General features: G+C 36.2%; 1 protein-coding gene across 1 annotated transcript in view; it reads left to right on the top strand.

The window, feature by feature from the left end:
- The window catches only part of LOC134539609 (homeodomain-interacting protein kinase 2), a 52,243-nt gene extending 38,932 nt beyond the window's left edge, over positions 1-13,311 (top strand). The window contains exons 21-22 of the mRNA XM_063381785.1: positions 1,517-1,805; positions 2,871-13,311. Of these exons, the coding sequence (XP_063237855.1) occupies positions 1,517-1,805; positions 2,871-3,072 (491 nt within the window). The 3' untranslated portion in view covers positions 3,073-13,311. The remainder of the gene's footprint in view (positions 1-1,516; positions 1,806-2,870) is intronic.
- Positions 13,312-14,109: the final 798 nt, after the last annotated feature.

Below are 14,109 nucleotides of genomic sequence, written 5' to 3'. Positions count from 1 at the left end.
GAAAAAAAAAACTATTTGAACAATACAATCATCTGAATATGTAAGAAATGTCAATAATTTTACAGGAAATTTTCAACCTTCAATTCAAAGTATGCAAAGTTATACTTTTGAACAATTGTCTTTTTATTTGCTTCTTTTATCCTGGTTGGATAAGAACTGTCTTATAAACAAACAACAGAACTTGTAAACAATAACTCTGCGTTAGTTACTTTCGTTTCTTCAGATGTAGCGAAAAAACTACGATATGGATTTATTGCTCGTCATGACTATAAAATATTCCGCATGTTTCTTTAATTCAATGTGCCCTCTACAGTCATCCCTTCCAACGTGTGCAATCGAAAAGTCACACGTGCATACATTACAAAACGCATGGTGTTCCAAAACATTTGAAGACGACAAGCATCGTCATTCTTTTGAATAGTTAGGTCTTAGGTCGAAAGTTTTGATGAATTGCGTTATTTTTTTTTCTCCCCCATATACACTTTTGTTCTGTCACACGCTTCATTTCTACAACCGGCACTGAAGAACACAACGCTATTGAAAAACGTAAAAAATTTCACGCCTGTAGACACGACAAAAACACTATGGACTGTGATGAAAAAAATTACTTTCAAAAAATAAATTAAAACACAGGTTAGCCAAAGTACCGTACAAAATTTTATCGTAATGTAAGTAGCCAAAAAACGAAAATCCGAGAATATGTACTAGTTGTATCGTACAACGGACGTAATACCATTCCAATATTATTTCAAAACACGAGAATTAATCTACTAATTTCGATAGTACGTGCGCACACATACTAGTTCCGTTATTGTTTTTGTTTACGTACACGCTGTTACGTTTGAATAAGAAAATTAAAAATAAAGAACAAGTTTTTGGATGGTAATTTTTTTCATAATGTGCCTCAAGGTTGTTCGTTCAAGTGAATATTTTTGTTTCACGAAGAAACGGACCGTCGTAAAATTCGTTAAGATGAAATAAAATTCAAGGTTATTATATACGTTTTTGGCGGGACCAAACAATGAGTTCGGTTAAGTGAAGTGTTCGTTTAACTGAAGTTCGTTGTACTGGTGCTTTCCTGTAAAAGTGGGCACACAAAATACTTTTACGTTAACATAACATACTAACATATTAAATACCCACAAAAAAAAATATCAAGCTAAAAACAACCCAGGTCATTTTATTATCTTTGAAAGATTTGTGCAATGGGAGTGCATGACTTGATGTAGGCTTTTGAACTTACGCCATTGCTTAGCACACGTATGTCTGTTTTTGTTGTTGACCATATTCCTGTTGTGGAGTATTGTGTGGCGTTAAATCCTACAACAGCAATTTTTGCTTAATTTTTTTTTGTCATTTTTTTTTTGTCGTTTTTTTTTTTTTCTTCTGCAGACATGCATGTGCTAAGCAATGGCGTATGTCCAAAAGCGTACATGAAGCCAGGTAATTGTACTGTCTTGAAGGTTGGTAGTCGGTGTAATGTAAACGTGACGAGGGATGGATCGAGCTGGTGCAGGCTGCCTGTGCGCAGGAGCGAGCCAGCCGCCGGCCGCCCACGCCGCCCGGGAGGCGGTGACGGGCTCGTCCCGCGACCAGCACCTCAAGACGTGGGCGGCGGCGCCCTCGGGCTACCAGGGCTACCGGCAGGGCGCGGCGCACCTCTCCCCGCAGCCGTCGCCGCAGCACCCGCTGGCGGCCGCCGGCCAGCCGCTCTACCACCAGCCGGACCTGTACCGGCGCCAGGCGGTGTACGTGGCCACCGCCCAGCCCGCCTACCACCCGGCCGTGGCCCCCTTCACCACCAGGTACTGGCCCCCGCTGTTCTGCTGTACCGTGAAGAGGTCTAGGCACACAGAGCACTTACTGACAAGCATAACAACCCCTTTATTGGGTTGCAATGATATGTCAACCCTTCTCAAGACATTTGCTATGTGAGCCAGCAAGCAGCGGCGTCGTAGGCTGCATGACTGCCTGGCAAGTGAGTGCGGAGCCTCTTTCACATGCGCGTCCGGCAAGAGAGAGACTGATGAACGTAACTTAACTTTCACAAATTAAATTGTCACACATAAAATGCCTAGGGCATGAACACTACATACAGGGTTCTACTGTAAATGTATTTAAAATCTGTTGGAACATATGATTAATCATGTGAACTTATTTTAATGAGAGCATTGATAGCGCTCGGCATCTAATAGCGGGACCAAAAACAAAATGTGACGTTTAGGTGAGAATTTTTTTTATCCCAATTTTGACGGCCTGAAATGTAGGTGCGACGATTATGCGATAAAAGAGATTACACTTAAATAGTTGGGAACCCTATTATATTAACATACGCTCATATTAAAAAAAAAAGTGTTTAATTATCACACTGTTTTCCTGGGACAAACCAGGGTGTTAGTTCGAGGGGTGGGTGCACTTCTGTATTAGCTGGGGTCTGCTCCAGACGTCCGCTGTCGACAGGGACTGTGCCAGGGTGTCCACAAGAAAAAAAAAATATTTCGTACCAACTTAAGGCGAGAAAAAAGTACCATATTTGATAAAAAAAAAAGTACTAAATTATAATTTGTTATGGTTTTAACAATTTACGAAGTTATTATGAAATTGCAATGCTTGAACTTAAATATCACACAACACACTCATACATTCCATAGTTTTTAACCCTTTGAGGCAGACAGAAATATATTAAAAATAAATTAGAATGTCTTTTTGTTTAGTGTTTCTTGTTAATATGAGTTTCAACTCATAATTAACGGGAGTTTTTCTTTGTCGACTCGGCGCCTGAGTGCCGTGCCACTCGAGCCCCGGGGCCCATGTGCTAGCAGTAGCTCTGGGTAGACGGGGTCTGACGGCGCGGGCGCGGTGTGTTGCAGCAGGGCCCTGCCCCCGCCGCCGGCCCACCACGCCAGCGCGCGGCCCGTGCTGGCCTCGCACGCCTCCCACCCCCTGCCCGCCCACATGCAGCCGGCCGCCGTGTTCCCCGCCCACCCGCAGGTGGCCGCCTCGTACGGCTTCGCCCCGCTCAGCCCGGCCAAGACGCACCAGTACCAGGCCGGCCTCTGGTTCGCGGAGTAGCGTCTCATCGTCGTCCGCACGGTTCATTTCAGAGTTCTGTTCTATGTGTACGCATACAAGTGTTTATGTTCGGACACACATTGCATTACGACCGGCCAGTCGAGACCCCCCGAGTTCAGTGCGACGTGACATATTAACAGGTGCTCGCACTCTTGTTATGTTTGTCCCGATATGATTTTTACTTGTTTTAAAACCGTTGCCCTGAAAAAAATGAATCTGCATTAGTTTGTGTGTTGACACGGTAACCGCCTTGTGAACAGCTGTTCGGTGTCTTGCTTGACCCCCCGGTGATCGGGTAATTTGTCGACACATTTCGTGACCGTTCAGCACTTTGTGCGGTTTGAATGCGTTTATTTTTTTATTTTATTTTTTTTAATTGCCTGGTGTGTGTGTTTGATATCTTGACAGTCTGCAAGACATGAACGATAATTGGTTTCGAAAGGTACACAGCCTGCTGAAGGCTACTGGGAGCATAGTTGGTAGCAGTGCTTAACTACCTATGTAGTATTAGCTTTTGTTAGATTAAATAAGTATTGTGTTTGTGTAATATCTAACAGGGGACGCTGCAGGTTCTAATGCAATTCTTTGTCTGACTAAAAATTGTTAACTTATTGTGTATAGTAGCAACGATGATTTTTGTACACGACTAATTACATTTTTACATTGTGTGACTATATGGCTATGACAGGTCTAGAAAATTTTTTCTTTCCCATTTGATGGGAATTGATTATTGCCATATTACACATGAAATATTCAGATATTTAATTAAGGGAGAAGTTTTTATTAAATTGTGATGTGTTCAATCATTCCTTTTTGTGTTTTAATATTGATTCACTTAATGGAATTTAGAAAATTTAATTTAATTTGTTGTGTGTACATAACCAATAATTATGTGCTTAGTGATTGAAATAGCACAATGTAAGATACCATAACCTGTTTATAAAGTAGTGTTAGTTACAATGGGCCTTGTTTGGAGGAGTTGTGATGGTAGATAGATCTATTTTAATGTGACCAATTGAAAATTACTGGTATGTATCATAGCCAATTAAAGTTTTTACTAATGTAAATCCCAGAAATCAATGTGCCTATTTAATATATCAACTTTTCTTGTGTGTATATACATATATAATAAATTTTGCCAATATGTTAATACTGTCCTGCAATTTTACTGTGGCAAATGATCTTGCATTAGCGACTTGTTTTACGCCATCGTACACCGTGCAAGCTGATTCATATTGAGTCGATGAACTTGAGAGGCGAATGCGGTCACAGACTTGACACTAGTTTGTAGTTTTGCAAACTCAGTAATGAACAGCTCTAAAGGCTGCATCTGGTCGCTCCTGTGACGAGAGCGACTAACAGGCCTGTGCGAACATTAAATTAAGTGTTTATAATTTTTGCAAAGTCTAATCGAATAGCAAATATTTTATAAATAATCATTTAAACATTTGTAATGTATGAAAAGAATAAGTGATTAAACAATTGGGCCCCATTTATAACAAACCATGAATGATATTAATATTGATCATTCATTAAAGCAAGTGGAGTGCCTTCATTTTATTTTTCAGTTAATGCAACTTTATTCAAGCAAAACATACATACATATATATAAATGAAAAAAGACTAAATATTTTCATGAGCTAATCAAAAGCTCCAAAGTTTTAAGCTTTGCATCACAACCGATGCTTCAGATAAAACAAATAGCAAATTTCCTGGCGAAGTTAAATAGAGTATTAAAAAAAGCTTCGCTTTATTCGCATAGTGGAAGCTTCGCACAGGTCTAGTGATGGAGCGATGCTCTGACATGTCTGGTTGCGATTGGGAAGATGTGTTTGGGGAGAAGTGCGAGTCTGGTTTATTTAACAGAAGGTTGGGCAAAGTTGGGTGGGGCTTTGTTGGTGTCTGGCTAGATAAAGTACTTTTGCAGACAAAAATGTTTGGTCTTAAAGTATTCTTTATGGTTACCTTCACCAGGTAGACTGAATGTAGGTATATCTTATGTGTGTTTGAATAAAACTTAATGATACATTAAGTAGCGTAATCTTGTGCACAATAGGAAAAACTGATAGGGCTGGTAAAATTTGCTAATTGGCATTTTAAAGTGCAGTTAACCTTTATATTTATAGTAACAGGTGAATGTTAAAGGAGTAATTGGTTCTGTTGAGTCCATGTGCACAATAGTTAATCATGTCGGTCAGAGACGATGTTACATGTAATGTTACTCGTAACTGAAAACTTTCGTTGGTAGAGGCCTGTGAAAAAGATAGCTGAAAAAGTGGAATTTACTTTTTTTACCTTTATTTTTTTTCCAAATTTTTACTTTTGTTCCTAAATGCAGGTCACAGACAGTAGTATACTAAATGGAACTCCAGTTTCATAAATGAACATTATCTGTCTAAAAGAGTTTTGATTGGGCGTAGTGTTCGTACTTTGGCGTAGCGATGAAAGGTCATTTGCTGTAGAAGCAGGAAGAAGGATGTTTAAATGTACTTGCCAGGTTTTGATTTACCGTCACCTGTACGAATTATTACTGATAGAGTTGGTCTAGTTTTGTGATTTTGGCTGCAGTAGGCTGTACTTTATTCATTATTTATTAGAGCTTGTTTAAATATTTATGTATATGCAGTGATATAATATTTGTAGTATTTACACGTTGTCATTGCGGTAATCTCTGTTCACATTTCTGTGCATGTAGTGTGACGTTTGGCAGCAGTGGTTTTGTCTTGGCCTGTCGACTTATTAATGCTCAAGTTTGTATTATACGACTTGCTTTTTTTCCAAGTTTGCAGGGTTAGAGTCTTTTTTTTTTGTCAAACTTATTGCGGTTGGTGCAGTTTTGTAAAGACATCTCTTCGATTTGGTACGTTGCGCGTATCACAAAAGAAGTGATGTCAGTTAGAAAGAAGGTTTTAAGTAACTGTGAGATTAAAATAGTTATATTATTACTAGGCATAAGGTTGTGGCTAAATTTGTTAAGCTTAATATAGTTCTTAATATATTTCTTCAGTTGTATAAGGGCCGCGGGCCTTTCCCTGCCTTTATCACGGGCGCAGGTTTTTCTTCAACTTGTATTTACAAATATATTTTTCAATATAATGTTCAGACCATGCTTTGCATTTAACACACACGAGTTGTCTTGTACATTTAACATAGTAAAGAATTTCTTTGAAAGCTATCAAATATTCAAACAGTAGGTAATTTTTCTTTGTGTAAGTTTCTGTTGCATTTAATTATTATGTCAATTAAAGGGATTTCAAAACAATATGAAGTATTCCAAGGTACAAGACTGCACTACACCATGGATGCATAGTTAGCTTCAATCAAAAAGAACACAAGACAGTTTCTTATCACATAAATTTTAAAGGTTGCTCATTTCAAGGTGCTCATGAACAAAAATAAATACCTTTGGCACAGTAAACATAAACTAAAAGTACATATACAACTTTTTTCTGCATTATTTATAAAAAAAATTCAAAGTTTAATTTTAAGAAAATTTAATAACCAAATGAAATCATTTAGAAAAAGTGATTTGGAAATAGATTGAGAAGAGCTCATTATTAACAGGTCAACATTTTAAAGAAACCAGACTTGATTACCAATTTCAATTTTTTCCTGACAATTCAAATTTATGTAAAGATTCAAAGGTGCCATCCGAACTGCAGGCATGAAAAGTTTGAGTTAATGTCTACAAAGTCGATCATTAAGAGTTAGATTTGGATTAATCTTGGAGGATCCAGGGAGCCTGTGCATATCCATGGAGTGTAGAACTACATTTTCACTGAGCTATGCATTTAAGAGTTCACTGTTTTAATATCTCTCCTAGATTTTCGAGTGTAAAGAAAGTTCTTTTACTGTGTTTTTGAAATTAGCTTGGTGAAAGAGGTATATATGATTGGTATTGTTACTCCATGAATGTTAACTAAATTGTTTACATTTATTGTTATTGTTGTGCGGAATATTCATTCTGCATTTCACACCATTTTTTCCCAATTATTTGAATACATGGCTTCTCTTAATTTTGGCAGTTTGTGGCATTCTTTCCCTGTTACTGGAATATATAAAATTGCAGTCGGATCGATACATCACTAGTAAATACTAAACAAACTCCTGCCTTATCATGAGAAATGTCTATGACTCAGCATGTTTAATCGGCTAACTTTTTTGCCAGTGTTTTGAACTGGCTCGTGCTCGCTGGATTGAATCGCTGCTGTTGAACGTTTTTGGTTTCCCCACGTATTGCTACTCACTGCTTCGCTTTTTGCAGTCCAACGCTACTCCAGCTGCTAGCCGTCTCGGGCGGTTCTTTGAATGGCTACCTTTACACTATCAATCGTTGTGATATAACTTAAATGTAATTTAATTATGTTAGTGTAAGTGCTTGAAGCACAAATTTTTAATTGCATACAATAATATGTATATGAGGAGTTTTATGCCTGTGTGTGAATGAGTTTACGTACTTTTAACATTTGGAGTGAAGTTGATAACTAATGAATTAAGTGATGTGGAATTTTTGTTGGTGTACATAATTAATACAGGAATGTTAAATATTTAGTGCTGTGGTGTTTTACCTGTAAAGGTATCTGTACAGAATATTAAGATAGATATTTAAAAAAAAATCAATTATAGTGTAATGGAAGATTCGCCCTATTTTTGGAATTAAATGTGATTTTACATGTTATGTGTTGAATGTGTTTTCTGGATATTATAGTCAATATTTACTGGGTGTCTTGTACTTGGTGATTATGCTAACATTCAGTTGAAGGGTTAGTTTCCGCCATTTTAATGGGTAGTGCTTGATTTGACAGTGGTATTAATTTCAAACAAATATTGTATGTGTATATTGAACTTGCAATACTGTGTTTTATGCAGTGGTGATATTTTATATTTAGTTTAATGCAATGCTGTTTTTATCATATGGAGTCCATTTCTGAAACATTAACTCAGTAAATTTAGAATACATTAATTATCTCGGAGATAATATGAGCCTGTTACGCTCGATGCGCTGTAGCTTTACATAGTATAATCTTAATGTCTTAAACTACATTTTGGTAAAGGTGTTTAGTTTTTTTTTTTTTTAATTTCGCTTTATGATATTTTTAATGTTGTGTAGTGAGGTAGTTTGTACCAAAGACATATGTTCCTGCTAAGTCGTTGTGGTGACGGGCTAGGGAGTTGACTGTTACGCTCTGTGTATGTATAGTTAAGTGCCGATGCCCGCCACACAGCGTATTGTCTGCTGCATCAAATGCGTTACATGTAATTCAGCTGGTTCACAATTTGTATATGATATTGGTAGGTGTTGTAATGTTTTTGATTCACATTAGTACCTTAAAACGGAGAGAATATTAACCTTTGTTGACTAGTTAATGATTGATTAATTCACCCTCGTTTCTCTGTAATAATGTGTAAAGTTCTTCTATGGCATTTCTCGTAATTACTGTAGCTCTCGGAAGATTAAATGTAAGTTATTTGCTGGTAATATTAAGTGAAATGGTTTTATTGTAATAAAATTGCTTGTGTGTTGCAGTACTGACTTGTTACCATCTGTACATTATTTAGCCACAGGTGTGGAACCAAGCAGCAGGTGCAATACGAGTACAATCTCAGCGTGTTGCCTAATCTGGCATTTGTTCCGGTGTGCAGTCACTGTGTCACTTTGCAGTTGCATTGTCTAGTTGCGGGCTGTGCTGTGTTGCATTCCCTAACGTTCAAGAGACACACTTCGGTCATTATTTGCATTGTTTAATTTTAAACATTATACTAGTTCTGGAAAAAAGCAGGGTATGTTATACGTGTGAATAAGTTCAATTAAGGTCACTTTTTGAAGCAGCTATGATTCTTTTGTAAGGAACTTGTAAAGTGCCTTCAAATAATGGAGTTAGAAAAAGTGTTTGATATACAGTGAACAGTTCAGTTACACTTATGTAGATATCTGGGGGTATGCTAATTTATCTTGTTTTAATGCAAGGATGCCTGTCACCTCTTTCCTTCTTTATATACTCAAGTATATTTACTTTTTTTTAATCTTATGATAAAACATTATTACATGGTCATCATTATAATAAACAAAATAATGTTTGTTGCATACAAATTCTTTATAAGCTGGTTTTTTTTACGCGTTTGCTATTTTCAAAATGCTTTACGTAGCTAGCAGTCCCACTCATCCTCTGTTTCTTGTATCTAGGTGTGTTTTTCTGTAAAACTAGTAATTTCTGACGTACAAGGTGACATTTGAATTGGAGTTGGGTCAGCACTGACACATTATGGCCAGTAGTGACGTTTCTGGATTGGATCCTTCACAAGAAATATTTTAGTGTACTTGTCACAGATACTGCCATTTTTATAACACACGAATCCTTGTAGCTACAAACTTGTAAACATGTAATTGTTTTTAACTGTCATTCCAAGAATTTGGTTTTCAGACTTAACAATAGGTATGTACTCAAATACAACTTGATATTCCGACTATTACATTTTTAATTTTATGAGCGAAAATACTTACTATTTATTTTCCAATGGTTACCGCAAGTTATATTCTACTAACATAATACGGTGGAACCTCTCAACTACGGGAACTGGCAGTCGCAGATGTTCTCACAGAGGAATGATGAAATACTATCCATAAAGTTAGATTTACACACCTTCCAAAAATTTCTAAATTTCACATACGTATCTCGGAGGTACATCCTAGAGAAAAACTGGATAGAAAAAAAATTTTCAAAATTTATATGTATTAAAAAAAGTCTCTACTTACTTTCTTTGTATGTCTAAAAGTTATTGTTTCATGGGCAAGTGTCTGGTGATTGCCCTGCCACAGTGTTGTGCTTCTCAGCTCAAGCTCATGATCCGAGCGATGGATCTGCTGAGTTTAAAAACTACATGAGCCACACAGGCCGAGCCTGACATGTGACACCCCCTTTGTTTTTCCCCGACTGCCGCTTGCTGTTTCGAAAGAAGCCGTGCGAAACAATCACACCGGCGAAAGTGGCACCAGAAAAGCTCCCGTGAATATTCAAGGAAGGTACTACCGTTTGTACAGTCAGGCCTACTGCATGACATCTAGTACTCGTATCAGCGAGGTTCCACTGTTGTTCACAGTAAGCATGTCACAAGTGCTCTTTTAAACTTACTTTGCTCAGTGTATAATGTACTGTATTTTAGAATAAATCCAAGTATAGTTTCCTTCATTTGTGTTCCATTCAAAGCATAATCCTGTCAGTTTGTGTTCATGCTAGGCCTGTGCAAATGTGTTAGGTTTTTGTTTGAATAGAGTTTAAAAACAAGTATCAAATAGGAATAGTAAAAACTAGAATAATTGAAATTCTATAAAATCGTTATACATCCTGTCACATTACAACAAACCTGTATTTATTAATAAACAAAATGTATGCAGATTTAGAAAATTTTTAACACTTAAAATTCATTGATATTTGCTGTTTTGTGTTTATTTTAAAGTGTAAAGCAGTTTTGTTTGGTTAGGTTAGGTAAGGTTGTGTTCTCTGCGTATTTATGTGCAGTTTAATGTACAACTATGTATGACTGACAAACATCAGATCCACAAAATGCAGTTTTTTAATTAAAGCACATTTTAAAATTAATTATAATTTAATGTCTGCCTAATCAGCTTATTTTGTCTCTTCCGTATTGTTTTCATTGTCGTGCCAGTTTCAATTATCAAATAAAGTCATTGCAATGAGATTATATTTACAATATGAACTACTATTGTCTGGTTTTAAAAGATGCCGTCAACAATGTGCGATAGAAACGTGTCCACATTTCCATGTGAGAACATAAACATCTCTCGCCCGATGAGAAAATCTGTGATCCCAAAATTTTTCCAGACTTAAAGAGATCCCACACAGTCGTATTTGTAAACCACTGAATATTGGTTTTTTCGAAGTTTTATTATTAAAAATATTGAATAGAATATGAATAATAAACTTAATTTTTATATTCAAAAATTCAAATGTTTGTACAGGCCTAATAAATACTAATTTTTAAAAAGAAAAAAACACTTTCATTTAATAATGTTGCCAGCAATAAACTTTGTAAAATAATCAACTGTAATAAAACATATAAATGTCAATACTGATTGTTTTAGAAAGATTATGGAATAAATTAATCAAAGTAAGATTTACATTAATTTTAGTTCTGTGCTAACTTAACATTGTGTTATTTATCAGACACTTTGTCCACCATTATAATATAGAAAATGTCGAGCAATCTTATGAATTCAGACACTGCATGTGTTTCAGGCATGGTGTAGAGAGGGTAGAGTTGACTACTTGATAAGAATGAGGTATTGCGTTAGAGCGGGTGGTAGTGGCAAACAGCTTGGAGCATAGTACTTTATTTAAGACAGGGGTGTAATTATTATTGGTCTCTTCAAATCCATTTGATTAAGGAGATGTAGTGGCTTAGAGTTGTGCAAACCATGCTGATAATTATTCTTAGTAATTTTCTTGATAAATTCTCTATAATTTTAGGTGCAACCTGAATAAATAATTGATGCATAATAATCTCCTGGAAATTGAACAGTAAAATGCATCTCTGCGTACCAAATCCTTTGCTTCACCTGATTTCAGCTACTAGAAGTAAGTTGGCATCCGATTCTCATTTCCTCGTAAATCTTAGCAATGTTTTTACATCGCTCGTAGGTTTCACTGCGTGAACTTGGGCTTGTATTGTAGCGTAAAATTAACGTTGTGGTAACAATGGACATCCCAACCGGCCGGTATTTGATTGTATTGCATATGGAAATTTCTCGTACTTCCCACGTGGCCAGCGGAACAGCAAATGAATACGTAACCAAGGCCGGGAAGTTAAAGGACACACTTCTTGCCTGGCTAGAAGCTCCAGTGAGGTGGAGTATTGCGTTGTGCTGCTTGGTTCCTCTGTAATGACTGTTAGTTGGTCTACAAGCTGTAAACATCATAGAAAATGCTCACAATTTATTTGTGTAATGGTATGCTAAAAATTGCCATCTTTAACTGTTCCATGTTTTCCCCTCCCCTTTTTTTTTGTGTATGATATTACTCCTGTTTAGATTAATTTGAGTTGTCAATGTTAATCGGGTTACTGGCCCTAGATTTTATTATATCCATATGTGACTTACTAGTACGAAGTGTGCATGTTAGGAATGATTTTTTGTGCCAATCATAAGATGTAGGTGTCTATAGTTTTCTACGGATTATATAACAGACTCAATGCAGTGAACAATCTGGATCCAGCTGCCGGTCTCTTGGTAAACTGACATCGCGCTGACTGCAGGAGCGCGGGAACGAAGAGAGCGTCTTGTGTACATACAGTTACTGTAGATGGTTTTCAACGTAATACACATATCATTTGTTAGTGGGCTATGTTTGTACCATTGTAGTGAATAATTAGCAATAGAAAAAAAAAGTCTCTCTTAACAAATTTGATGAAAAGTGAGGTGTTCAAATGTTTTGTGTGTGGATAGGTGTTCTTTAATGGTCTGACGCTGGGTGAACTTGTCTGTACCATTCCGTGTTTAAAATTTTATGGTAATTGGATGTTTACTTAATTGTAAGAATCTCTTTAATCTGCTTTTTTTTTTTTCACCCATGGGTTATGTTGTTTTGCGCACAGTAGGAATGATCTTAACTGTAAGCACATGGAGTCATTTTAATATGGACAGAGATCTGAATAGTTTTCTGGAGAATGACCCGAATTGCAGTCCACCAAAGGGTGTTGATTTGTGCTCATTTTCACAGTTTGGTCTTGATTAATTCGGTATCTATTACATAATTGCAATGGTCTAATTGGTTTTAGCGCTAAATCATTTTTCTTTATTGGTTGATGGCAAATTTGTTTTTCTAGAGATATAATTGTTTGTGCTAAGAGTATATAGTAACTGATAAATGTATATATCTAACATCTAAACGGTTGCGTTATGAATCTTATTTTTGGCTGTCGGAAAGGCATTACTAAAGTTTAAATGCACCCTTTGGTAGCACCATTTCTTGTGTGTGGAGTTTGATTGCATGTTTCCTGTTACTTCGTGTTAACTATCTTGTTGAATGTGGCCATGTTAATACTTTGATGGAATAGTTTGGCTCCTATGTGAAAGATGCTTTTTTTAATCCTAATACTTCATAACTGTATCAGTGTGTAAAACTAAAGGGTATAAACAGAGATGCTTGCTTGAATATCCGTCTCCTAGTCAGTAGAATGGGGTAAGGTTGTAATATGAACAGAATTAAATTTCAATAGAATGGTGTCGAGTTATTTTTTTCTTAAATACCTCCTTTCATGTGAGTGTGTTATTTAATGACATAGTTTTAGTTCTTTTATGCAAGACAGCATAGGTCCCTGGCAGTGACCGCCGTCGCACCATTTCTGCCAGAGGCTGAGAACATTGGCACTATCGGCACTGGGTTTAAAATTAAACATTATGCTCCCTTTCACAGAAGGCACTCTAAACCTTCCTTTAATGATATTTTAAATACCTATACATAAATTTAATTTTCGTCTCTGTTTCGTTGCAAGACATGTGCTTGTCTGAAGTGTTTCTTTGGTTTGTAGATTGTGTGTAGACATTGCAACTTTTCTGACTAATTGATAGTAAAAAAATTGCTCTGTTTGTTAAATGATTTCATTCCATCTTAAAAGTGAAAAACTGCTTGTATACGCACAAAACCTTATAAAGAAAGCAAATTTTCATTATTGTACGATAAAATTTTTTTTTATGGCGCGCACATTAATAAGCATAATAAAACAGAATACAGTACAATCATTGAATATTCGATTATCTTTTTCATGGTCAAAAAAAATTGTGCTTGAATGAAACATCAAATAAAATATTAGGTTGTGGTTTTTTGGCTTTAATAGCATAGTAAAGCTTGCATGAAGCTGGAAAGGATTTATATTATGTTTTTAAAAATATAAATTTCTCATTAATTTCCATACATTTTTATAGATAAATCAGTCTGATTTTACCCTTTTAGTAATTTGTTTTAAATGGTGAAAAATCCTAAAAGAGACTTAAATTCATCTATCAGCCTCAGTGATTTCCGA

This window comes from Bacillus rossius, chromosome 15 (genome assembly GCF_032445375.1).
Source record: "Bacillus rossius redtenbacheri isolate Brsri chromosome 15, Brsri_v3, whole genome shotgun sequence".
Taxonomy (NCBI): domain Eukaryota; kingdom Metazoa; phylum Arthropoda; class Insecta; order Phasmatodea; family Bacillidae; genus Bacillus; species Bacillus rossius.
This window is presented reverse-complemented; position numbering and strand designations above follow the sequence as displayed.